Source organism: Phodopus roborovskii, unplaced genomic scaffold (assembly GCF_943737965.1).
Source record: "Phodopus roborovskii unplaced genomic scaffold, PHOROB, whole genome shotgun sequence".
Taxonomy (NCBI): Eukaryota; Metazoa; Chordata; class Mammalia; order Rodentia; family Cricetidae; genus Phodopus; species Phodopus roborovskii.
Window position 1 is genome coordinate 25,373,929 of NW_026126540.1, and position 26,306 is coordinate 25,400,234.

Consider the following 26,306-nt stretch of genomic DNA (forward strand, 5'->3'; position numbering starts at 1 on the left):
GGATGTATTTCTATGTATAAGCATAAGCATGTCCTGTCTCTCTAAAGAGAATGCATGTGCTTTCAATGCCAAACTATTTTTAGGCACTGGAGAACACTGGAAATTAAATTAAGTGATGGATGTTGGATTGGCTAAGGAAATTCTTGTTTCAATGCTAGATGCCTTCACAGGATCTCGTTGGTGAGTTATTGTGTTCTTTTTCACTTTAGTCTGTGTGGGAAACTATTTCTCTCCTTGAGGAATGCAAAGTAAAACAGGTCTGTGAACAAGGGCTTTGGAATGAGGAAAACATGGGTTCAGGCCTTAGCTCAGAGAGCTGCAAGCAACACAGACTTGAACCCATTATTTAGCCTTCTCTCACCCTTAGTTCCTTCATTTAGAAAGTGAAGATAATATTCCCCTCTCCATGACTTACTCTGGCAGTTCAGCAGAGCAGCACATATAAAAAGTCTAGCTGAAGCTAGCAAGTGAGGCTTCACAGTGGCTGGCTTCCAAACCTCCTACCTTTGAGTATCAAAATATGCTGAGAAACAATAATCAAAATGGCATAGGTCTTCATAAAATTTATAGGTGCAGATAAAGCAGCAGGGTAGCCATGGCTGCTGTCTCCATTTTCTATAGAGGAGTGAGCCTTGATCAAACTGTGAATTAACCCAAGTTAATAAGACATGAGAGTCCTTGCTAGACCTGAGATTGGAATCTCAGAAGGTGATTTCCAAATGAAAGCCTCTACCTCCTACAAACGTATGTCTGCCCATTCTTACCCAGAATATCCCACGACATACACAATATGTATTATTCACTTTTTTTGTTTGCTTGTTTGAGATAAGAGTCTTACTATGCCTCCTGTGTGTTCCAGGACAGACTCCAAAGCTACAGAGAAATGCTGTCTCAAAACCAAAGCAAAACAAAACAAAAAGCAACAGCCACAACAAAACAGAACGAAACAAACAAACAAACAAACAAAAGAATCTTATTAAGAGACCTAAGTTGGCATCAAATTTGTGATCCTCTTGCGGTAGTCTCCCTAGTGCTAACATTATAGACATTCAATTGTAATGATTTCTAATTCCCCAAACCTACCATTCTTCCTATGTATCCTACAACCTAGTGGGGCTAAAAAAATTTGTTTTTGTAATAATTTATTTATTTTTATTTTATATGCATGAGTGTTTTTGTCTGTATGTACATCTATGTAGCACATGCATGTCTGGTGCACACAGAGGCCAAAAGAGAACATCAGATACACTGCAACTGTAGTTACAGATAGTTATGAGCTACCGTATGGGTGTAGGGAATTGAACTCAGTCGTCTTGGAGAGTATCAAGTACTCTTAAGTGCTGAGCCATCTCTCCAGCACCAAACTAAAGACCTTTAAGAATGAAAACTGGGGAGGCTGAGCAAACAGCTCAGTTGACAAAGCACTTGTCATACGAGCAAAAGGGTCTGACTTTGGATTCTCAGCATCCATGCAAAAATCCAGCACAGCAGCATGTGCCTATAACCCTAGTGCTGGGGAGGCAGAGCAGGGGAAGCCCTAGGGCTTGCTATTCAAAAGTTAGCAAAAATGGTAAGTGCATTGGGTGTGGTGGCACACAAATTTAATCCTAGCACTCAGGAGTTCTCTGTGAGTTCAAGGCCAGCCTGACCTACATGGTGAATTCCAGGACAGCCAGGGCTATGTAAAGAGACCCTGTCTCAAAAACAACAACAACAAAATCCCACATGTTCTCTCCATCCCCTTCTAGGAGAGCAAGGAAGAGATACCTTAATAGAGGAAGCCATTATGGGTTTAAAGAGAAATCTAGCACTAGGGAAATCTCCAGGGATCCATAAAGATGACCCCCAACTAAGAATCTAAGCAATAGTGGAGAGGCTACCTTAAATGGCCTTCCCCTATAATGAGATTGATGACTACCTTATATGCCATCCTAGAGCCTTCACCCAGTAGCTGATGGAAGCAGAGGCAGAGACCCACAGTGAAACACTAAGCTGAACTCCTGGAATTCAATTGCAGAGAGGGAGGAGTGATGAGCAAAGGGGTCAAGACCATGTTGGGGAAATCCACAGAAACAGCTGACCTGAACAAGTGGGAGCTCATGGACTCCAGTCTGACAGCTGGTGACCCCTTAAATGTGGGTGTCAGTTGGGAGGCCTGGGCAGTCTCTGGGGCCCCTAGTGCACAAATGAACTTTGGAAGCCCATTCCCTATGGAGGGATACTTTCTCAGCCTAGATACCTGGGGAGGGCCTAGGTCCTGCCACAAATGATGTGACAGACTGATGATTTCCCATGGGAGGCCTCACCCTCCCTGAGGAGTGGATGGGGATGAGATAGGAGAGAGGTCATGGGGGGGGGGAGGGGAATTGGGAGGACGAATGAGAGGGAGAGGAAACTGGGTTTGGTATATAATACAAGATTGTTTTTTAATTTAAATAAAAATTAACTTTAAAAGAAATCAGCTTGGATTCAGCGAGAGACTTTTTCTTAAAAAGTAAGGTAGGGGCAGCTGAGGAAGACAGCTGATGTTGAGCTCTGGCCTATAAGCATACTTGTTTGTACACAGGCCCACACATGGAGACACAGATACCCCCACATAAACAAAGAACAGGGATTATATTTTAACCCTGGGCCTACAAAACGGCCTTCCATATGCTCACAAGTATCCATGGAATAACTGACTAGGTGATTGTGACATGCCAGAGAGCTTAAGTGTTAAGTGAATTCATGTACTGAAGATCCTACTTATAAGAGCACAATAATCCTGCGACAACATTAAGCAAAGAACACTGCTTATCTAGCACCTTATCGCACCTCCCCAAAAAAAGAAAAAACACCCATCTGCCACACATCCCAGGAACTTCCCACAGTATTTCTTTCTACACTTTCCCCCTTATTCACCTCTAGGTTTAGCCTGCTGCATTGGGATCTTCCATCCTAATATTCAAGAAGAGATGTAGAATACTTAGCATAGATGCAAAAGCAAAATGAATTTCAGCATTAGCAATTTTTCACTGCCAAGAAAGCAGTGGTAGCAACAGGACATGAGACTGTAAAGGGCCCTGGGGAATGCCTGTAGAAGCAGTTGTTCTTAGGTTCCACCAGGTTCAAAAGTTACATACATTCCTTGTTTATCCTGCTGTGCTAGACACCTAGATTAAATCGTTGGGATGATTCCTGACATCTCCACTTCTTGAATCTGTTAAAAAAAAAAAAAAAAAAACTTTTCTTTCCAGATTTCATCTATCCATCCTGCAGTTTAATTTGCCCCATCAGGATCAAAGCCCCTCACTTGCTTCCAGGTTCATCCATTCACCACAAATGACAGTGATTGACATATCCCAGGCTGCCCAGAGCATTCCTGCTTTTAGCATTCATGTCTAATCTTGGGAAATTCCTCAGTTCCAGAGTAATTAAGACTAGTCATATACAGCAATGAACTTAAAATCTTCCCCAAAACAATGCTGACAACAAAACCAGCAAAACACTCAATTAACATTTATCATTAAAATAAACCCTTGAGTTGGGCCCTAGATATCTTCCATAGAATGCATAAAATGCAGACTGTCCAGGTGTGTAACACACCTGTAATCCTAGTAACTGAGTGACTGAGACAAGATGATTGCCATGAGTTGGAGGTTAGCCTGGTCTACATAGTGAGATCATACCTCAGGAAAGAGAGATAGAAATGAAGAAATGAAGGAAAGGGGAGGAAGAGGAGAAGAGGGGAGGGGAGGGGAAAGTAAGGAGAGGAAAGGAGGGGAGAGGAGAGTGGACTGTGCCGGGGAGGTCAAGGTACATTAGGCCTGGCTTCTGTCAGCCTTGTGAATCCTTCAGCAGGTCACTCAGGATAACTAGAAACTTCAGTTTCCCCTTCTATAAATTAGATGCCAAGACTAAATTTCTCTTTCAACTCCTAAATTCTCTACCTCTATTTTTTTTTTATCACTCTCTACTTTCCCAGACATTGGCACCCATGGTAATTCAAGCTTCATGTGAGTTCTCAACTATGCAACTTTGGCCTTTGCTTTCTCCCCTTCTCTTCCCATCTCAGTGTTCCAAAAAACAATGTAACTCTTGCTTACAAAACTAGAGTTGAAGAAACCCCAGGACAAGCCCAGAAGGATTCCAGCTATATTTTCTAATTACTGAACACTATGTCCTTCACTGGTCTTCCAAAACCGTTCTCATGTGGAGACTCTTTAATCAAATTAGTAAAACCTTTCTGAACTTTTATGATTCCTTTGCAAAATCCTAAAGATATAGTAAACAATAGCAAGTGACATTAGAAATAACTGACTGATGGATCAATTATATAATCAATTGTGTAACTAATTATATAATCACACAATCAATTACTTGATATGATCATATTTGCATCTGTAATATATACAACCAGCACTTGTGAGACAAAGCAGAAAGGCAGGTGAATCTCAAGCCCTTTGTTCCTTACATGAGATTCTCCGATGTGTCAACAATTCACTTCATTCTTGAAGATTTATTAAGTATCTCTCTGATCAAGACACTGCAGGGGTATGTCACAGATGTTACAGAGATAGGAAATAAGTGGAAGCCCAGGTCATGAACAATATCTCTATCTCACAGACATCATAAGCTTCCAGGTTGTCCCCCTACTCCAACTATTTTAGTAAGACTTAAAGACTCAAATATCATGCTAGGTGGTGGTGGTGCACATTTTTAATCCCACCCAGAATCTGGGAGGCAGTTGCAAGTGGATCTCTGAGTCCAGCCTGGTCTACAAAGTGAGTTCTAGGACAGCCATGGCTACACAGAGAAACCCTCCTGTCTCGGACAAAAAACAAAACAATACAAAAAAAAAAAAAAAAAACAAAAAAAAACAAAAAAAAACAAAAACACTCAAGTGTCAGCTCTACCTTCATCACCTGTCACCCAATATGTCCCTAAAATTGACCTTATCCTACTAGACTGTAGAAAAGAATAGCCATTAAAAATAGGTCAGTAGGAAATACAATATCTGTTTTTACAAGCAAAATGTGAATTTAAGACATGTTTCCCAAGAAATATGTCCTGACCAAATATTTAGATTCTCTGATCGCTACTTGAGTGGGATTTTGTAACAGAACATAAACCCATCTTTCTTTGGTATGATTTAACTGTTGTTTACCCTCATCAGCCTTGGCAATTAACAATTTCTAAGAATCAATTCAGCAGGAACCTCTGTCTTTTCAACCCACGCACCATGTAGCACACATACTCCCTTAATTAAGTGGGGCTGAGACTTGAAAAGTGTCATCTACTACAATGACAAACAGGTTTGTGAGCAAATGGGGGAAGTAAATAAACCAAACGGTTTGCAGAGGGAGAAGTCATGCTGGGTTGGCTGGGCTGAACTGGGTTGAGCCCAGAATGATTCAGGCCCTACCGCTGAATGGGTGTCTCCTGGGATGACTTAGTACAATAATTTAAAAAAACCCTATAAATAGGATGGGTTTTCAGGTCTCTGCCACCCTCCCTGGCTCCTGAATCTTCTGTTCACTCTTCCTCAAGCAGGTAAGACATGCATGCTGGAGCAATAGCAGTATCCAAAGAGTGTGGATGGCAGAGACTATTTCCTGTTGGTGACTCTTGGGCATCTATCTTACAATATGATGAATGCAAGAGTGCCCTACCTCTAAATTTGTGAAATGTGAGCCCTCCATGTCCCCAAACCGAGAGTCTGAGTGACTAATTGATAGCTGACTTTTCTGTAGAGGAGTGTTCACCTTTTGTATAAGTTAGGCAAGGCCCTGGACCATGGGGACTCAGTAATATTCAATTTCACAAAAGACTCAGCTTGTCCCACACAATCTATTATTTGTCACTATCATGAACAGGCATTACTGTATGCCTGTGTTTTGCAGTTGGCACTTCATTTTCAGGAGCCTATAAGCACAGTTACTAGAATTTTGTACCATGGCCAGGCGGTTGTGGTGTACACATTTCATCCCAGTACTTGGGGAGCAGAGGCAGAGGCAGGTGTAACTCTGTGAGTTCAAGGTCAGCCTGGCCTACAGAGCAAGTTCCAGGTCATCTAGGGCTGTTACACAGAGAAACCCTATCTTGAAAAACCAGAGAGAGAGAGAGAGAGAGAGAGAGAGAGAGAGAGAGAGAGAGAGAGAGAGAGAGAGAATTTTGTAATTTTGTAGCACAAGAAGGAAAATTGGCATACAGATTGCAGAAGACCCTTACTGCCCAACACAGCCAATGTTGACCTGTCTGGTACTGCCTCCTGTCATGTGTGCAGTGTGTCCAATTGCTATTCTTCTCTAACATTTTTTTTCATTTACTGATTCCATTTAATAAGCAGGTAAAAGTATTTTCCAGAATTTAACTCCTCAGAAAGATTTCTTAGACCACTGAAAGGGATATTTTTACCTTCTTCCTTGCTTCAAGGAGACATTAGAAAATAGATACTTCTTTGATGGCATGCATTTTCTGTTCTCCTCGGTCATTGTTAGAAAATTACACACTGCTATGCTTACCTCTGGCCCATCCTCTTTGGACTAACCTCTCTTCATTTTTTGTTCTTACATAAGAGTCTCAGTCAAGCAGCTCCCACCCAGAGTAGAGAGTAAGCCATGTAAATTATCTACTACACATGTCTAATTTTAAAAGAATTTGCCTTTTTCCTAGCAAAGAAAAACTGTTTTGAATAGCTGTCATGATTGTTTATGATATTTGGAGCCTGAAAGTTAGTCACATAATGACTAGCCTAAAATTATGACTAAGAAGGTACCCTATGGTTTCTTAAATCTCTTTCCCAAACTCAAGAAACCACTCTCTGGAAATGCTTACAAACAAAATCTTCTTTTTCTTTTTTTTTTTTCTTCTTTTTAAAAGATTCACCTGCATTTTTTCAGAATGTCTAAACTTCTTAATAGCATACTCAATGTGAGTAAGGTATTCCAGAAATATGCTGAACACCATGGGGAACACACTTTACTGAGCAAGGAGGAGTTGAAGCAGCTGCTTGTCACTGAGTTTGGAGGCATCCTTCGGGTAAGATACACAGATTCTTGATCCTGTGGAGTGGAATGCATGAGTCTGATGTCTGCATACAGGATATCTTACTAATATTTATGTTTCATTTGGTCATTACCCACTAGTAACATACTGGTAAGCACCTTCTAATTCAGATAGCTCCTCTATAGTTTTTACACACACACACACACACACACACACACACACACACACACCTCCTTCTTTGTATGTAAACAAAACACAGACAATTTCAAAGTAGTATGGAATAACTTTTTTAAAATTTGTCATTCATATTTTCTATATGTAATGCTGCAAGCATACCTTGTCATGTATTTATTCATTAGTTTACTAGGATTCATTGAGTACCTGCTCCATACTGGCACAATCCTAGTTACTGAGGATACAAACATGAATAAAACTAACTTTTTTACTTTGAGAATGCCACAGTGTAGTGATAAAGAGGTATATAAACATGTGGGCTATATCATGTAAAAGTAATAACTTTTTCAAATGATTCAAAATAATTGTTAATACAGTTGTCTGTTCCCTGAGGTCATACCTGAATTGATTCATCAAAGGCTGAGGTTTAGAAAGCAAGCTGATCAATGGCTAGGACCAGAACCAGAACCAAGCCTCTTCATTCACAGGAATGGTTTCTCAAAAAAGAAAGAAAGAAAGAAAGAAAGAAAGAAAGAAAGAAAGAAAGAAAGAAAGAAAAGAAGAAAGGAAGGAAGGAAGAAAGGAAAAGAAAAGAAGGAAGGAAGGACAGAAAGGAAAGAAGAAAGGAAGAAAGAAAGAAAGAAAGAAAGAAAGAAAGAAAGAAAGAAAGAAGGATAAAATAAAAAGGGAAATCTGTTTGAAAGAGGATTGGGACATTAAGACCGATATACAATGCAGCATCCATAAAAGAACATTTCCTTTTTCTTTCTTGTTACAGAGACCAAATGACCCAGACACTGTGGAAATCATTCTGGAACACTTGGACCGAGACAGAAATGGATATGTTGATTTTCAAGAATACCTCTTGTTGGTGTTCCAATTGGTCCAAGCCTGCCATCGTAAGTTAGATAGTAAGGTGTATGGAGCTGGAACCTCCTCCCAGAAAGAATGGGGTCAGAAAGGGACACAGAGCCGTAAGTTTTCAGAAAACACTGGCAGACAAGATAGGCAGAGCTCTCACCACAACCTGTCTGAGGGACAGAGTAAGGATGTCCAACATGATCAGTCTCAGAGACAAGATAAGGACTCCTGTGGTCACTCTGAGAGACATGATACAGACTCTCACTGTGGACAGTCAGAGAGACAAGATAGGGATTCCCACCATGGTCAGTCAGAGAGATTCCATCAGGACTCCCACCATGGTTGTTCTGAGAGACAAGACACAGATTATAGCTCTGATCAGTCTGAGACAGATGATAAACACTCTAGCTTTGGTCAAAGTCTGGGTTATAAATCTAGCAATGACCAGCCCAAAAGCCAACAATATATCTTTGCCTTCAATCAGCCTGAGAACCCAGCTCAGGTTTCTCATTATGGCCAGTCGAAAACATTTAGACGACAAAGCAGTGGTGGTCAGTCTGGAAGACTCCGACAAGATTCTTATTCTAGTCAAACCAGTAGACAAGAACATGGTTCTTATGAACAATATGGAAAGCTTCATCAGAAGTCAGGTAACAGTCAGACAGACAGACAGACCCAGAATTCTCACTATGGCCAGCCAGACAAACAAGGACATAGTTTCCAACATGGTCAGACAGATGGACAAAGCCAGAGTTCTCATTATGGTCAGACTAAGAACAAAGGTCAGAATTTCCTTTATGGTCAGAAAGGTGGACAAGGCCAAAGTTCTCACCAGGGTCAGACAGGAAAAAAAGGTCAGAGTTCTCAGCAGGGTCAGACAGGCAGTCAAAACCAGAGTTCACATTGGCATAGGACAGACAGCCAGAGCTATCACCAGGGTCAGACAGACAGACAAGGCCAGAGTTCTCAGCAGGGTCAGACAGGCAGTCAAGACCAGAGTTCACATTGGCATAGGACAGACAGCCAGAGTTATCACCAGGGTCAGACAGACAGACAAGGCCAGAGTTCTCAGCAGGGTCAGGTAGGCAGTCAAGACCAGAGTTCACATTGGCATCAGACAGACAGCCAGAGCTATCACCAGGGTCAGACAGACAGACAAGGCCAGAGTTCTCAGCAGGGTCAGACAGACAGACAAGGCCAGAGTTCACGTTGGCATCAGACAGACAGCCAGAGCTATCACCAGGGTCAGGCAGGCAGACAAGGCCAGAGTTCTCAGCAGGGTCAGACAGGCAGTCAAGACCAGAGTTCACGTTGGCATCAGACAGACAGCCAGAGCTATCACCAGGGTCAGACAGACAGACAAGGCCAGAGTTCTCAGCAGGGTCAGACAGGCAGTCAAGACCAGAGTTCACGTTGGCATCAGACAGACAGCCAGAGCTATCACCAGGGTCAGACAGACAGACAAGGCCAGAGTTCTCAGCAGGGTCAGACAGGCAGTCAAGACCAGAGTTCACATTGGCATAGGACAGACAGCCAGAGTTATCACCAGGGTCAGACAGACAGACAAGGCCAGAGTTCTCAGCAGGGTCAGGTAGGCAGTCAAGACCAGAGTTCACATTGGCATCAGACAGACAGCCAGAGCTATCACCAGGGTCAGACAGACAGACAAGGCCAGAGTTCTCAGCAGGGTCAGACAGACAGACAAGGCCAGAGTTCACGTTGGCATCAGACAGACAGCCAGAGCTATCACCAGGGTCAGACAGACAGACAAGGCCAGAGTTCTCAGCAGGGTCAGACAGGCAGTCAAGACCAGAGTTCACGTTGGCATCAGACAGATAGCCAGAGCTATCACCAGGGTCAGACAGACAGACAAGGCCAGAGTTCTCAGCAGGGTCAGACAGGCAGTCAAGACCAGAGTTCACGTTGGCATCAGACAGACAGCCAGAGCTGTCACCAGGGTCAGACAGGCAGACAAGGCCAGAGTTCTCAGCAGGGTCAGACAGACAGACAAGGCCAGAGTTCTCACCAGGGTCAGGCAGATAATCAAGACCAGAGTTCACATTGGCATCAGACAGACAGACAATGCCAAAGTTTTCCACATGATCAGACAGGCAGACAAGGCCAAAGATATCACCAGGGTCAGACAGACAGACAAGACCATAGTTTTCAGCAGGGTCAGTCAGGAAGTCAAGATAAGGGCTCATTTTGGCATCAGACAGACAGGCAGAGTTACCACCAGGGTCAGACAGGCAGACAAGGCCAGAGTTCTCAGCAGCAGCAAATCCATCACCAGGCCTGGAAGCCTGAAGAGGATCATCAACACAAACTCTTAGCTCAGATACACCAAGAAGAGCTACATTCCCATGAATGTGACTGGCAATCACAGAGTGGTGAGGAGGGCCACTGGGAAGAGGAAGAGCATCATCAAAGCTGGGATAGACACAGTCTTGAGGGTCAGGAAAGTCTGTATGAGATGCAGAACAGGCAAACCCATGAAGATGAGCCAAACCATGAGAGGAAAGACAAACATCAAACTCATCATCAACAATGGGGTAGACAAACTCATGAAGAAAATGAGAGGTATAGAGGATCCCAAGACCAATCCAGAAACTTCCCCAACAAGGAAAGATTCCACAAGAATGAAGATAACCAGTGCCAAGGATCTGAGGGAAGACATTTCCATCAAACCCATGGAGGTGGAAGGTCCCAGAGAAGAGAACAGGAAAACCACTCTACCAAAACAGCTCATTCCCCCAACCCTCTCTATGACTATGTAAGAGAGCAAGCAGCATATCAGTACTAGGCTGCACGAGCACCAGAGGTAATGGCCAAACCTACATGTCAATTTATCTTTGCTTCTGTTTAAAAGGTTGCAGTTGTATGTCATCCTTTTCTTTTTATCTACCTATGAGAATGCTTTTGAAGACTAATCTAGCTAGTGTCATTTTTTGAAATTTCAGTTCCTTGAGTAGCAATTCTAGAGTTATTTGGCTGGGTGGAATAAATTAGGTGAACTAATCAATCTCTATTTTGATCACTTTGTGGGTTTAAATCATTCCTAGTTTGTTTTCAGTTTAGGTAAAACTTAATTGAATCATTGAATGGCAGAACATTCTCCCTCAAGTTTGGAAACAGGAAAAGGCACACTGAAGACTTATGCTACATTTGAAGAAAGGGATTTTGGACTTTGTTGACCTTTGACTGTTGTGGGTAAAATATCAGGAACCACAAGCTTCATAGTCTATACTTTGATGAAGCACACTGAGAAGCCTCTAGGAGAGAGAGACCACAGAAAGCTTCTCTGATACTAACATCTCTGAAGTCTCAGCTCCTATTCCTCCATTGATGGGTCATGAGACCTGACCAGACCCCTACTAATCTATCACGCAGACAGAAAATTCATCTCATCTGTTTGAAGATCCCTGGCAACCCAAGCTATCAATTCTAAAAACCTTTTCGACAAAGACCATGTGTAGAAAATGAAATTATATTAAAATCTCAATAAATGATTGGTGAGCAAAGATACTGATGGCTTTTTCCTTTCTCCAGTATGGAAATATGACCTTCTCTTGTGGACACTTTCTAAGAATAAATATTCATTTCTTAGGGTTGGAGAGGTAGTCCAGCAGCTAAGCTCTTGCTATTCTTGTGGAGTTCTGGGGTTTGGTTCCTATACCCATGTGTTGGCTCATAACTACCATGGAATATTCCCTTTGTACATTGTGAAGATTTGTGGCTGTGACTGGTTTAATAAACAAGTTGACTGGCCAAAAGCTAAACAGGATAAAGTTAGACAGAAAAAAAAACAGATTAAGAGGATGCCAGCAGGATAAAAGGAGAAGAGAAAAGATGCCAGCCAGCTGCAGGAAAACAAGACATGCCAGAGGACAGGTAAAGCCACAAGCTTCGTGGTAAACATAGATTAAGAGAAACTGGTTAACTTAAGTGTAAGAGCTAGTTAGTAATAAGCCTGACTTATCAACTAAGATTTTGTAATTAATATAAACTTCTAAATGGTTATTTGGGAACAGGAGGGTGGGAAAAATGTCCATTTACACATAACCATCCATAATTCCAATTCTAAAGGATTTGAAACTCTTTTCTGACCCCAGCAGACACACAGTACACATGTAATATGCATAGTATATGCAGGAAAAATACTCATAGATATAAAATTTCTTATCTTCTAAAATATCTTTATGAAGTTGAGCATGGTGGTTTGTCCTTGTTAATCGCAACACTCAGAAGGCTAGACAGGAAGATCTTAGCAAATTCTAGGCCAGTTTGGCCTAATAGTAATTTTCAGGCCAGTATGAAAAACAGAATGAGGCACTGTCACATACACACACATGCAAAAATTAAACTATATTTGTTCTCTAAGTTTCTGAGCACTTACAACAGAAATCATTAGAACCAAATAATGAACAGCCAAAATAAACTTTTCTTTTCATCTAAACATAATTTTCATCTCTCTTCTCTACCAGTCAATTTCTTTTCACCCTCACCACATTAAGATGGCCATTAAGTCTTGCCAACTCTATATCCTCCACAAGTCTGATACCCTAGCTTGGGAAAACATTAATGCATATTCAGCATTCTCATTGTAAGGAAGTTAAGTAAATATAGAAGAAGCTTGGAATGGATGCTGAAAGCCATTGGGCCATACTACATAGAAACTATACTCCATAGCAACAGCTCTTTCCCTCAAGCTCAGAGTTCAGGGAGGTGTTCACTGGTCATCACACTATTCCAGTCAATCACTAGGAAAAATACTTCACTATAACCCTTCCCTCTTCCCCATTCAAATGCATCAAGAAGTCATTTCCTTTATCATGAAATACAAGATAGCCCAAATCTACCTTTCTTTTCTCCCTACTCCTAGCACTAAAGCTGTATCATCCTCCTCTTCCATTATAGCTAGCTTCTTAGTGAATAGGCTTCTGTGGTGATAACCTTGTTTCTGCTCTAACAAATAAAGCTTGCCTGAAGATCAGAGGGCAGAACTAGCCACTAGCTAACCATAAAGGTCTAGAGGTCTTTACAGACAGGAGGTGAGATGGCTGGGCAGAGAGAAGAATATAGGCGAGATGAGACAGGAACTTGCTCTCTTTTCAGTCTGAGTATTTTGTAGAAGAGTTCAAGTGGCTGACTGATCTGCTTCTTTATCTCTCAGCTTTTACCCCTAATATCTGACTCTGGGCTTTTATTGTTAAGAACAATTAGCACTGGTGTTACAGGCTTTCTATTACTTTTAAAAAGGCACACTGTATCATGTGATATCCTACTAAAAGTCCTCAGGACTTTCCCACTACCTTGAGAATAAAATCCAAGTATCCTTCCCATCCCTTCCACAGGATGACCTTGCCAGACCCCATCTCTTACCACTTTCCTCTGACCTGTCATTTTCCAATTGGAATGGCCCTGACCTCTTTCCTCTATGATTCTAACAGACACATTGGCTCTCACTTGGAAACCTTTGCACCAGCTACTTCTCTATTTCAGAATAGTCTTTGCCTTAAGAGTTGTGTGTCTGAATTCTCATTTCATTCAGGTTTTCCCTGTTGTCACTCCACTGGAAAAACTTTCTCTGACTTTAATCTAAAAAGAATCCCTCCAACATTTGTCACTTAACCTTCTTTCTCATCATTTTTCTTATTGTTTTTTTTTCTTTTTTGTATTTTATAGGGATTTTCTTGATACTGTTAATTTATTGTTTATCTATCCAGATGGAATGAAAGGCCCATAAGGACAAATAAATATTTTTATCTTGATTATTACTGTACCTCCTATATCTCAAATGGTAACATAGCATGACACATGCTCAGTAAGTTACAATGCTAATTGAATGTTGTAGAAGCCTGATGTTCTGACTTCATTGTACATTCCAACCCAGTTTTTGCACTCTCCCTAGACTCCAACTCAACTGGACAGCTTTCCAGCTTTGTTTAAACAATTTCTTCATGTAAATGCTTTATTGATCTTCACCTACCAAAATCCCACCCATTTCACTGACTGTGGCACCTACAGCCCTACTATCAGCAGAGTTTCTCATGACATGTCAAAGCCAATTTAAAACCCATTTGCTTCCTGCCAAAGTGTGAAGTCTGCATGTCATTTACCACTGGATCTTCAGTACAAAGCACAGGAACTATGATTCTATGGAAGGAGAGGTGAGATTTGAAATGAAAAGATCTGTGTAAACTTAAGGCCTTGTTTCATTATCAAATTTATGACCTTAGAAAAATTTTTCCTTCAAGTCTTAGTTTCCTCATTTATGAAGTGGAATCAAATAGTGCATAGTTGCTAAAAAATAATTCAAGGTAGTTTATGCAAAAGTGATATATAATTGGATTCTTTTGTTTATTTACCTTCTATTTTTCTAGGGAAGGTCTGCCCTTTATTCTTCATATCATTGTAACATCTAGACTACTTCAGAGTACTTGACAAGTACTTGTTAAATCAAATTCAACTGAATAGATTCTCTCCATTGCATCATGACTCTGCCTCTATCATAACTCCAACACTGGATGCCCTGTTAGTGTCACTTTTATCCATCCCACATTTTCTCCACCACTCAGGACCTGAACTTCTTCTTTCTCTGTAATTCTGTGCCTTACTTCCTACAGGCCTCATTTCAATAAGACCCAGAAGGTGTAAGCAGGTTTCCCACAGCATCATCCCATTCTCCAGACCCCAGGTTATGACAATAATATTTTCCTGCACTTTAGATACTCCCTCCCCATCTTCTGACCCCCAGCTCCCTACAGGGCTATTGAAATTTGTTTTTTTTCCAACCTTCTTCTATGACAAATCTTAGCCCTGCTAATTTTCATGTATACAGATTGCTTTAGATGTGTTTTGCTCTCTGATGTCAGTATAAACAAGTATTCTAGTGTTGCTTCCAACACCCACTTTATCAGTGAGGTTGCTGGAGGTGGATTTATCATAGGTTCCTTTGTGAACACAGTAACGTGAATTCTCTCCTTGTTGGTTATTAGAAGCCTTTCTAACTCAGCTGAAGCCTAACTTAAATCGAACAGCTCTTGAGTACTTGATGTCAAACTACAATCTCTCAAAAACAAATTTATTTTTTAAAAAACATATTTATGCAATACATATTGATTATATTTCCCTCCCCCAACTCCTTCCAGATCCTCCCACCCAACTTTATGTTTTCTCTCTTACTCTCAGAAAAAGGAGGAAAGAAAAAGAAACAAAACCAAAAGAGCAAGCAAGCGAGAAACAAAACCCCACACAAAATGAAAATCAAATCAGGCAAAAGAGCAACAAGACAAAAACAATGCAAAAATGAAACAAAAATACCATTGAGTTAGTTTTGTGTTAGCCAAGTATTCCTGGGGGGGTGGGGCCTGACCTGGATGGAGTATAGTTGCTATATCCAGTGACTCCATTGAAGAAAACTGATTTTCCCTTTTCCAGTGGATATCATTGCAGAGCACGTCTTGGTTAGGGATGAGATCCTGTGTCCATTTTCCCACCTCAGTGGTGCCGAGAAGTTTTCATTATTATAAGAAAATTGTTAGGGCTCAGGGAATTCAAATATCCAGAAATGAGCTCAACCTTGACTGTAAGGATTTCTGTCAGATAAAAGCCAGCATTGAACGTGTGAGACCAATTCTTATCTGCCGAATGGAGTCATTTCCCATACTTCCAGCAAAAAGGACATATGGTTACCTTCAAAGCCAATCAGTGCATCAAAAACCCATGCTTGCCTCCAGCCTCCCTTGGTATCCTGACTACCTGATACACAGGTCAAAGTCCATTCTAGCATCATGGTACTTTCCTTTCCAACTACCCATCCTACTTATGGTCTATGTGATTTGTCTAAATCCACACTCCATTACCTCTCTTGCTACCCTCTCTCTCTCTCTCTCTCTCCCTCCCTCTCTCCTCCCTCCCTCTCTCCCTCTCTCCCTCCCTCAGTCCCCCTCCCTCCTTGGTTCCTCCCTCTTACTATCTTTTTACTCTCTTGCAATGCCCTATTTTCTATCTCTTGCTATCTTGCTTTCTCCATTCTTGTCACCCATTCTCCCACTTTCCTGGCTCTATTTCCTAGTCTATTTCTTTTTCTCTAATCTGGACCCTTCCAGCCTTGAGTTATTTTCTCTCTCTTACTCACAATTACACCCCCTCCCCAATAGAGCAGTCATGTTAACATTTTCTTTACTGGGCACCCTCGCATATAAAAATAATACTAAGGACAACTATTAAAAAGATATTAGCGTTGGAGACATGGTTCAGAAACTCAACATACTGGCTGCTCTTGCAGAGGATCCTGTGGTTTCCAGCACAGTTCAAAACTGTTTGTTAACTCCAGCTCCACAGGAGCTGATGCCTTCTCTGGACTGCTTGCACACCCATAAACACACAGGGTATACATTTACACAGACATATACATAAATAAAAATAAAAAATATTAAAAAAATATCAACACACTTTCTCACAATGCTCATCAGATGAAGTCAGAATGAATTAAAAACTTTCAGATTGAACATGTAAGACATAGGGGAAGGCTTTCTGGCGATGATCTGGACTATGACGCCACCAAGAGTACACACAAAAGTAACTAAGAAGGACTACAGCAAGCACAAATGCTTCTATGCAGCGAAGGGAGCAATCAGGGGAACGAAAAGGTAGAATTGGAGAAAATTTTTGCACACCATACATACAATAAGAGATTAAACCCAAAACATATAATGACTTCAAAGAACAGAAATAAAATACCCCATTAAAATAGGCAAAGGACTTGAATAAATGTTTTTCAAAGGAACACACAACTATGGCCAAGGTTCTTGGCATCAGGAGCCATCAAGGAAATTGAAACCTCAGCAAGATGTTGCCCCACGCCTGACATAATGCAACTCTCAGAAATGCTAGAGCACGGGAAAGGTTTGGAGATACGGCACTCTATGAGCAGAGCTGTAAGGTAGAGCATACAGAGCCAACTTGAAAACCAGTACAGCTTTCCTGCAAAAATTAAAGGTAGACATATGACTTGGCAATCTTAGTTATTGTTATAGCTCTTTTTAAAAGTACAAAATCTATTTTAAAGAAATGTCTGTACTCTCATATTTATTGAGCACCGTTTACAATAGCTAGGATATAGATTCGATAGCTAGGATATAGATTCAACCCAGGTACTCAGTCCAAGACATAGGAAGGGTAAAATATGTGTATGTGTATTTGCCTATATATATGAAACGTGCTACACATAAATACACATTATGTATAAAAATAATATTATTTGGCCACAATTAAACAAAGGAAATCCTGCCATTTATGACAGCAATGATAAAACTCAAGGCTATGAAATTAAGTGAAATGAGAGACATACTAAGACTGAAATAACATCACAGAAATTATGGATGATCAGTGCTGGGGGACTGGGAAAGGACCTACAGTCAGAGTGCCCAGACTTTCAGCTGTAAGGTGAACAGTAAGTTCAGATGCCTACTATTCATACTGTGTGGAGACTAAAGTTAACTTTACTTTATTGTATACTAGGAATTTGTAAAGATGACACATTTTAAATGTTTTTAACCACACAGAAATAAATACACAAAGTCATATGCATATTAAATAGCTTTATAATGATAGTTATTTCATGATACATAGACATATCATGCCATCACAGTGTCTTCAGTCTTTATGACTTTATCTGTTGTCCTTCAATAAAGCTGGAAAAAAATTAAAAGAAGTAAATAGCACTTTCTCCAGGAGGAGAAAGTGTGTGTGTGGGGAAGTGGGGGGTGATAAATAACACATTAGGCACTGAACTTGGAGTCTGGAAACTTGAAATCCAGTCCTGGCACAGTTCTTAACAATATAGCAAGCTCTGAACCAGTCATGTCTCCAGACTGAACTCCAGTTTTTTTCTGTCTTAAAGCAAAAGGTTGTTTTGTGTTTTGACACAATACAACTTATAGTTCCATATTGAAGCATGATGGTTTTATAACTAAATGCCTAATCAATCAACTAACATGATGGTTTTAAAAAATTCTGTGACACTAGATGAAGAAAAATGTTCCATGGGGTTCTAGCACCACCTGTTGGTCACAGGATTCTCTGTGTCCAACATAATACCTTAACAATGACAAGCCCTGTTGAGAATAGGTCGCTGTGTGGAGCTCTTGCCCTAGCAGCAGGTAAGGGTGCTGTTACAGCCACGTGACCAGTTTCTTCTGTGACAACAGCTTATGGGAAAAGGGCACAACTGCTGCTTGATTGGCTGTCCCTGGCAACTGTTTTATGTGGGTTTTGCATTTGGAAGTTTTCATTCTGTTTTTGGAGAAGAGTTTTGTTTTGTATCTCTGTCCCAAACCCCAGGCTTTGCTTGCTCCAGAAGAAAGCAAGCACATATCCTTCTGGTTCATGCAAAATTAAATCACTTTAACAGTTCCTAAGCACTGTTAATCCTCTACTGTTCAAAAAGGTGCCATGGAGGGAAGAACAGCATTTAGAGTCAACGAGAAATGAGTTGCATGTATAGCCCAACAACTTAACTTTCTGGGTGATTTGAGCCTCCATTTCCTTGAACTAAAATTCTGGCAACGTACAGTATCTGCTTAGGGTGTCCATGAGAGCTCAGTTATGGTGCCTGGCATGACCTAAGTACTAAAGAATTGTAAAGATACAACTCATGGCCAAAGGATCATATGGGGGGGGGGCAGCCCTTACCCATGGGACGATGGTTCCTGTTTTGCCAGGACTTTCCAAGGGTCATGACAGAAGGTAAAGACCACAAGAAAGAACATCCACAGGGGCTCAAAACTGGCAGTTCCACAGGGGTAACACAAAATAATTGTCTTCACAGTATAAAGGACACCTGTCCATTGGGCACTGCCAAATCATCAGCATTTAGAGGTAGGTGAATTTTTCAGTCAGTATTATATTCAACCTTAAATCTTACGTCAAGTTTTATCTTTATGAAGTCATCCCACCCCAGGATCTTAGTTGTTAATTTTTCTACCCCACCTTTCTGTTCCTACTATTCTCTACTGTCATTCTGTTGATCAACCCCCAAAACATACATATATATACTGAGCAAGTTATATTTAGGAACATGTATGTAAATACAGATACATACAGGCATGTACAGCAATTAATGAAAAAAGGGGCCATAAATTTCCAAGATAACAAGGAGGATTATACAGAAAGGTTTGGAGTGAAGAAAGGGAAGAGGGGAAATATATAATGATATTATAATTTCAAAAATAAGGACAGCATTTTTAATTCATAATTTGCAAGTGTGACTTTTTCACTGGTTCTCCAGATCTTCATTTTCAGGGCCTAACAATACAATGCCTATAATTATGGATACACATTACATATGTAACACATCAAGACATCAAGGCTACAATCCAAAAGTCTCAAATTCTTGCATTTGATCAATAAACACTGAGGGTATTTGTTGTGGAACTCTTGCTGGGCACTGGGGGTATATCCAGGAAATCCGCCACCAGAGACTCATGTTCTGTGAGGCAAGAAAACAGCTCTGATTCCCTGTGATTGTCACAAAAGAACAAAACATTTACTTACAATTATGAGTAAAAGTAAGAATGAGTGCTGTTTTCAGAGTGCTGATCATGAGCCATATACTGAGCTCCTTACTCCATATCTAATCCTTAGTGAGTTGGGAGTTTGTGTGGTCTGCATTTTGCAGATGACAGAGCAGAGGTGCAGACAGATTGCACACCTCAGGCAAGTCATGTCTTCTAAGAGGCAGAAACAGAGTTCAACCCAAATCTGACTTTGGGAGTTCAGGCTTTCAAATATGCCATTGCCTCCCAAGCCAATGAAGAAGATTACTGTACCTACAAAGGAAGCTTGTGTGTAACTGAATCAATTCACATCTTTCTAGAATAGCTTCCTGTGACACAGTATGCAAACAGGAATCTTCAAAGGGTGCACAGAATATTGAGAGAGAGATGATGGCACCTATAAATCAGAGCATACTTAGGCTGGGGGCGGGGGAAGGCAGGGGAAGTAAGCATCGAATCAGAGCCGGGAATATTGTTGAGACTGACTGGAAGAGGTGAGCACTTGACCTGGGCCTTTAAAGATGAGTTGGCTTTGAAGAAGCAGATGTGGGCGAGGAGGTGGAGTGAAGGTCACCAGGTTTAATTGGGCTGAATGATCTGACTAAGGGTTTTCATTGATTCTTGTCATAATAGGAGAGCAGCATACTGCTTGCCTTCAGAAGAATAAAGCAGGCTACAGAGACACTAAATTAACAGGAGTAGCTGTCAGACAAGAAGGAAATAACAGTGCTGACTACAGCTCAGCTCAGACAAAAGGAGCTCTGGGGTATGGAGCTCCTACAGAAGGGTATGTCAGCATTTCTTTCTTAGAGAGAGCTCCTAGTGTGTTAGAGGCATTAGTGAGTACCCAAAAACTGTCACACAGAACAAGGATCCTTTCTATATTGCTGGGGAGAATAAGACCAAAGTCAAGGGGTATAAGCTGAAAGAAGATGATCTGACCAAATATAAGGAGAAATGTCTTGTTTGTAACAGCCACAAAGCAAAGTTCTCTGCTATGATATTGAGTCACTAGCTCTGCTTAAGAAAAGCTTGGCTTACCAAGGTTACCACAGCAGGGCTTTTGTGATCGACAAATGTGGTACTAAAGAATCTCTAGGTTAACAAAGTGATCCACCTCCATAATTCTGTGACTTAAATGGGTCATCGTGCCATATCCTACATAACCCAGAGGTCTCTCTTTGGCAACTTTATCAAATGGCCAGCCTTTGCCAGAAGTTGGTTTTAAATCAGGACTATGCTTATTGGTGTACCTTACTCCCACCTTGGGTTTAGTCAAGTGAGTTTATGATGAGTGGGTGAGAAACAAAAGAAATGTTTCATTCCTACTCTCTAGTGTATCTGAGTAGAGTGCTGAGACGTTTGTGAATTACTCCACAGTTACTTCCCCAGTACCATCCTTGTTCTGTCCAGCTACTGCACATGTGCTCACTTTGAAAACACAGAGGTTGAGAAGGATGTCCACACAGGAGGGTAGCTCTGGGATCCAAGATCTTCTGAGAACTGTCTACATGTCCAACTTTATCACCTTCTTCAAAGAATTTTTACCTCATGTTTGCAAACAAACATGTCTTAACTCTTCTCTTCATTTATGTTAAAGGCCCTTTATTTTCAGAAAATTTCTTCTCAACTAGTACAGAAATTTCCAGATAACAAAAGAAAAGGACTTGAAGACTCACAGTAGCCAGGAAATAAAAATAGTCTAGATGTCCAACTAGATGTTCAACTAATAAATGAATAGCGAAAATGTTCTATATTGACACATGAAATATTATTCATCTGTCGAGCAAAATGAAATTATGGAAGTTTCAGGTAATAGACAGACCTGGATACAATCATTTTTAGTGAAGTGACCCAGACTCCCAAAGACAATCATTACATTTTTTTCTCTTATTTGTGGGTGCTAGCTTAAATATTTAGATGTGTGTTTCATTTGGAATAACCATTGAGATCAAGAAAGTAATAAGTATGCGGGGGTGTACCTCCAAGGAAGAGGATCTAGAATACAGTGATATGAAAGAGAAAGGAGGAATAATGAAACAGAAAGAAATGAATGGGGTTGGGGGTTGGAGGGCAGGGTACAAGAGGAATAGCATAAAAGATAACATACTAAAGACATTTAGATAAAGTCATATGGATTCTTACTACTGCAGAGGTTTTCTAAAATACATACATACACAGAAGGAGCAACAATACCTTTACGAAAACTACAGGCTAACAAATTTCAAAGTCCAATACCAAGAATGGGTTACCTCTTTTGGAGTTGTTAGAAAGAGAGGTCCCATTGATCCCCAAACAGTAGAGGCTACAGCCATCCATTCCTTTTGGTTCACCTCCAGAACTTGACAGTAAGACCCTATTGCTAAAGACACCACATACTTAAGTCATACACCATAAAGAAGTCAAACTGTATTAACCTGGAAGTTGCATCCCTACCGGATATTCATAGAACTACAAGGTACTATGCGAGCTATAGGAGGAGAAAAGTAATGATCAATCTTATCAAGCTGTGAACCCTATGAGATGCAATAATGACAGGTCTGGAAAGATATACCCACTGCTACAATAGTGGCAATAGTCACTTTCTTGTAATGAGTCACGGACCACTTTCAAACTGTATTTAAGACCTGTTCACACGATGAAACCCATATCTGGCATTCCTAGAGACAAGAATCTGGAGCTAGACTGACCATGGGTCTTAGAGGGAAACTTACCATTATTGTACTTAATTGACCTAATATTAAATGAACTCTAAATGCCTTATCATTATACCTGTAGATTAGTGAATGTTTCAACTCTCATCAGAGTAGCTTCTTTTTGCTGTAGATGACAATAAACACAGAAACCCATAACCGGTCAAGGATATGGCGAATAAGAGACTGCTGAGTAACCAGTTCTACACAGTACATTTATATACACCCCTCCTCTCAAGGCTCAGAGGTCATCTCAAAAGAAGGAGTGAGACAATGGATACTCCATCCTACCACAAAAACACTTGCTCAATTATTTTCATATCAGCTTTATTCATAATAGCCAGAAACTGGAAACAATCTAGATGCCCCTCAACCAAAGAATAGTTAAAGAAAATGTGGTACATTTACGCAATGGAATATTTCTCAGTCCTTAAAATAAAAAATAACATCACAAAATGGCAAATGAATAGAACTAGAGTAAAATCATCCTGGATGAGGTCACCCAGACCCAGACAGACAAACATGGTATGTATTCCCTGATAAGTGGACATTAGCTGTTAAGTAAAGGATAATCATATTACAATCCACAGACCCAGAGAGGCTAATAACAAGGAAGGTTCAAGGGGGGATGCATGGCTCTCCCTGGGAAAGGGACAGAATAGATTTCAAGGGTGGACAGGGGCAGGTGCAAGGAACAGGAGAGATTAGGTTGTGGGGGAGCTTTTGTCCTTATACCCACAAATATGTGTAGTTCTTAGCCCTCAACCAGTAAAGTTCTCTTTGCAGCAGATGGAGACCATTATAGAAAACCACAACCAATCAAAACACAGAGTTGTGGAGGTCAGTACCAACTCATACAACACAACTACACCTAAGGCTCAGGGACCATTATTACAGAAGAGCGGGTGGAGAGACTTTGAGGGCCAGAGAAACAGGAAGTTTGCTCTAAGGATGTATTTCCTATACCTATGATGTCCCATTAAACTGGCTGTCTAAATAAGAAACGGACAAGGACAACACCAATACACATTAACGCAGGAGCTCATGAGGTCTCAGATTGAACAAAGGGCTACAAGCAACTGAGGAATCCTGAGAGCAGAAATAGTTTTGCCCAGGGAATGGCACTCTGATTGGTCATCCAATACCAAATGATCAGCTCCCAAAACATGTGTACACATAATATTATTCTTATGTATTTAGGAATGTGTTCTCTCTGTGTGTCTCTCTGTCTCTGTCCCTCTTTGTCTCTGTCTTTCTGTCACACACACACACACACACACACACACACAAAAGAGGCCATAAAAATCAGACTGTGAGTTTAAAAAGAAGGGAATATCAAGTTGTGTGGGCAGAGAAAGGGGGAGTGGGTCCAGGAGTTGTGTGAGAGGTAATATGATTAAAATTTTTGCAGAAAGTTCCCAAAGAATTAATGAAAAGTTTTTTTGGGCAGGCAGGAGCTTTGTTGTCCCACTGCTCATGCAGCCTCGGGTAGTCTTATGGACCTTAGGGCCTCACAGCAACAGAAGCCATCATATGGTTTTGCCTCAATATCTTTCCCTCTCCTGCACATGTCCTGAATGTCTACATTCTATTGCAGCCTGCAGGTCTGGACCAGCAGCACTGAGTCAAGTGATATCCCATGCCTCGGTAAGTTGTCACCTGATTCTTAGTCCTGCTCAAAGAGTCACAAGTCCTATCACCTAGCAGCAACACCTTCAGGACCGCAGCATGTGATGGAGCAGCATGGAACAGCTGCTGCTGTGTGGCTAAGAGCAGCAGGCCCTCAGCTGAGTAAGGGCAGAGTAACAACAGCACTTTAGGATGATTTATCAATGTACTCTATGTTAGCAGTTAGAACTGCTTTCCAGCTCTACTGAGATACTATTGACATGTATTTAAACATGCATGATTATGTATGTCTATACATATAGAATTAAGTTATACCACTATCAACTCTCTATATAATTCATGTAATACTTACACACACACACACAAAGTCTCACATAGTTATTCTTTTCTTGTGTAATGAGAACATACAAGGCCTGCTCTCTTTGTAATTATAATACATTTAATACAGTCCCGAAACTGATTAGTTTTGCATAATTAAAACTTTTGTTCCCTTTAACCAATACCATTCCATTTCCCATATTTCATTGCTACTATCTAAAAATAAAGAGATTGTTAAAATGTTGATTATTCCCTGAATATGGGTCTCAGCCAGAAGGACTGAGCAGTCTAAGGGACCTCAGACAGTGGAGCCAGGATATATCCCTGGTGCACAAAAGGACCTTGTGAACACATCCCCCATGGAGGGATAACTGCCTTAACCTAGACACAGGAGAGAAGCCCTAGTCCCTACTTCACATGACCTGTAAGGTCTACATGACCCCAACTGGATGGCATTCCCCTACATATGGGTGGGGGAGTGGAGGGGGAGGGTGGTTAGGGTGCATGTGAGAGGGCAGAGAGGGCAAAAGGGAGGGAGGGAAGAAGAGGGAACTGGGATCGACATGTAAAATAATAAATTAAATTAAAAAAAATGCTTTGACTCCAAAATTTAAGTTCAAGGACAAGTTACTGGGAAAAGGCTTTCTATTTTTGTTTCCACAGAAAATGAAAAGCTGTGGATTCCTTCCAGACTAATGTGGTTTGATCAAGCCAGACTGCCTGAAACAGAGTACCAGGTGATCCTACATTCAAAACAGCTGGACAAAGCAACCTTATAGACTACAGCCAGGATTTCTGAATCTTCTTAGAATCCCCTATGACAGCGCCCCTTACCAGCAGGAAGTAGTTTGGAAAGAATGACACCCAAATTCCCAAATATTGTCTATAAATGTTTGTTTTCATTTAAATGGACTTGGTTATATGAAATAAAAAATGTTGATTATTATATCCTGTGACTTTATTGAATTTACTTATTTTCAGAAGTTAAACTTAACGCTATTTGCAGATAATATGATAGTATGCATAACTGACCCAAAAAATTCTACCAGGGAACTCCTACATCTGATAAACACTTTCAGTAATGTGACAGGATACAAGATTAACTAAAAAAAAAAAATATCAGTAGCCCTCATATATACAAATGATAAATGGGCTGAGAAAGAAACCAGAGAAATATCACCCTTCACAATAGCCACAAATAATATAACTTGGGGTAACTCTAACCAAACAAGCAAAATACTGTGTGATAAGAATGCTAAGCCATTTTTTCTTTTTAAATCTACCATGGAAACTTTTTCTTTAATGAGGCTTATTTAAAACATTTTCTAGGGGCTGGAGTTAATCTTCCAGAGGGTTCTATTCCTAGTACTCCATGACCGCTCACAACTGTCTGAAACTCCAGTTCCACCACCCTCTTCTGGCCTTCACAGGCATTGCATTGCATGCCCATGTGCCAGACAAACATACAGACAAAACATTCACATACATAAAAATACATATTTTTAAAAGCATCAAATAAACGTCAGTTAGATGACACCTTCAAAGTACATCATTCTGTACAAGAAAAGGATTTAGTACAAGTTGTGCTAATAAAAATTCAAAATAAGTGATGAGGTGCCTCTGCTTTCGGGTGGTACTCTGGAAGAGCTGTTTCCTCATTTCTAGCACTAAACAAATGTACAGAAGTCTTGCCTGGTACTTGAGAAATCATGAAGACAATTCAACAACAACAAAGCAAGACTCTTCTCATGCAGAACTATATAGCTGGCTTTGCTCCGGTCTGTACAATTAATCACAGGAGATGTGATAGTCCACACACATGGGGCTTCCAGGTGATCTGAAAGAATGTCTGCATACTGTGGTCTCTCTAATTGGTAAAGCAGTTGACTGCACATTACACAGACACTGTCTTTTATGTCTGCAACTACTTCATTAATACTATATTCTTGTTATGCATGCTTCCTAGCTACATCTTGTAATTTGCATGATCCTCTCAGAATCCACATTCTTGGCAGAAAGATAAAAGAACTGTTTTTCCCTTGTAATTAAGTCTTAGTCACCAACAAGCAATGGTTTTAATTAT

The 26,306-nt window shown here is 40.7% G+C and overlaps 1 protein-coding gene across 3 annotated transcripts; it reads left to right on the forward strand.

Moving 5' to 3' along the window:
* Positions 1–6,854: 6,854 nt before the first annotated feature.
* Rptn (repetin) lies at positions 6,855–10,951 on the forward strand. Of its 3 annotated transcripts, none has more exons than XM_051199487.1 (3): positions 6,855–7,020; positions 7,940–9,613; positions 9,986–10,951. In XM_051199487.1, exons 1-3 carry the CDS (start codon positions 6,883–6,885, stop codon positions 10,823–10,825), a joined length of 2,652 nt encoding a protein of 883 aa, XP_051055444.1. In that variant the 5' UTR covers positions 6,855–6,882; the 3' UTR covers positions 10,826–10,951. The 3 variants fall into 3 exon arrangements, with proteins under 3 accessions (XP_051055444.1, XP_051055445.1, XP_051055443.1); XM_051199488.1 differs by having other exon boundaries at positions 10,268–10,951; XM_051199486.1 differs by having other exon boundaries at positions 7,940–10,951.
* Positions 10,952–26,306: the final 15,355 nt, after the last annotated feature.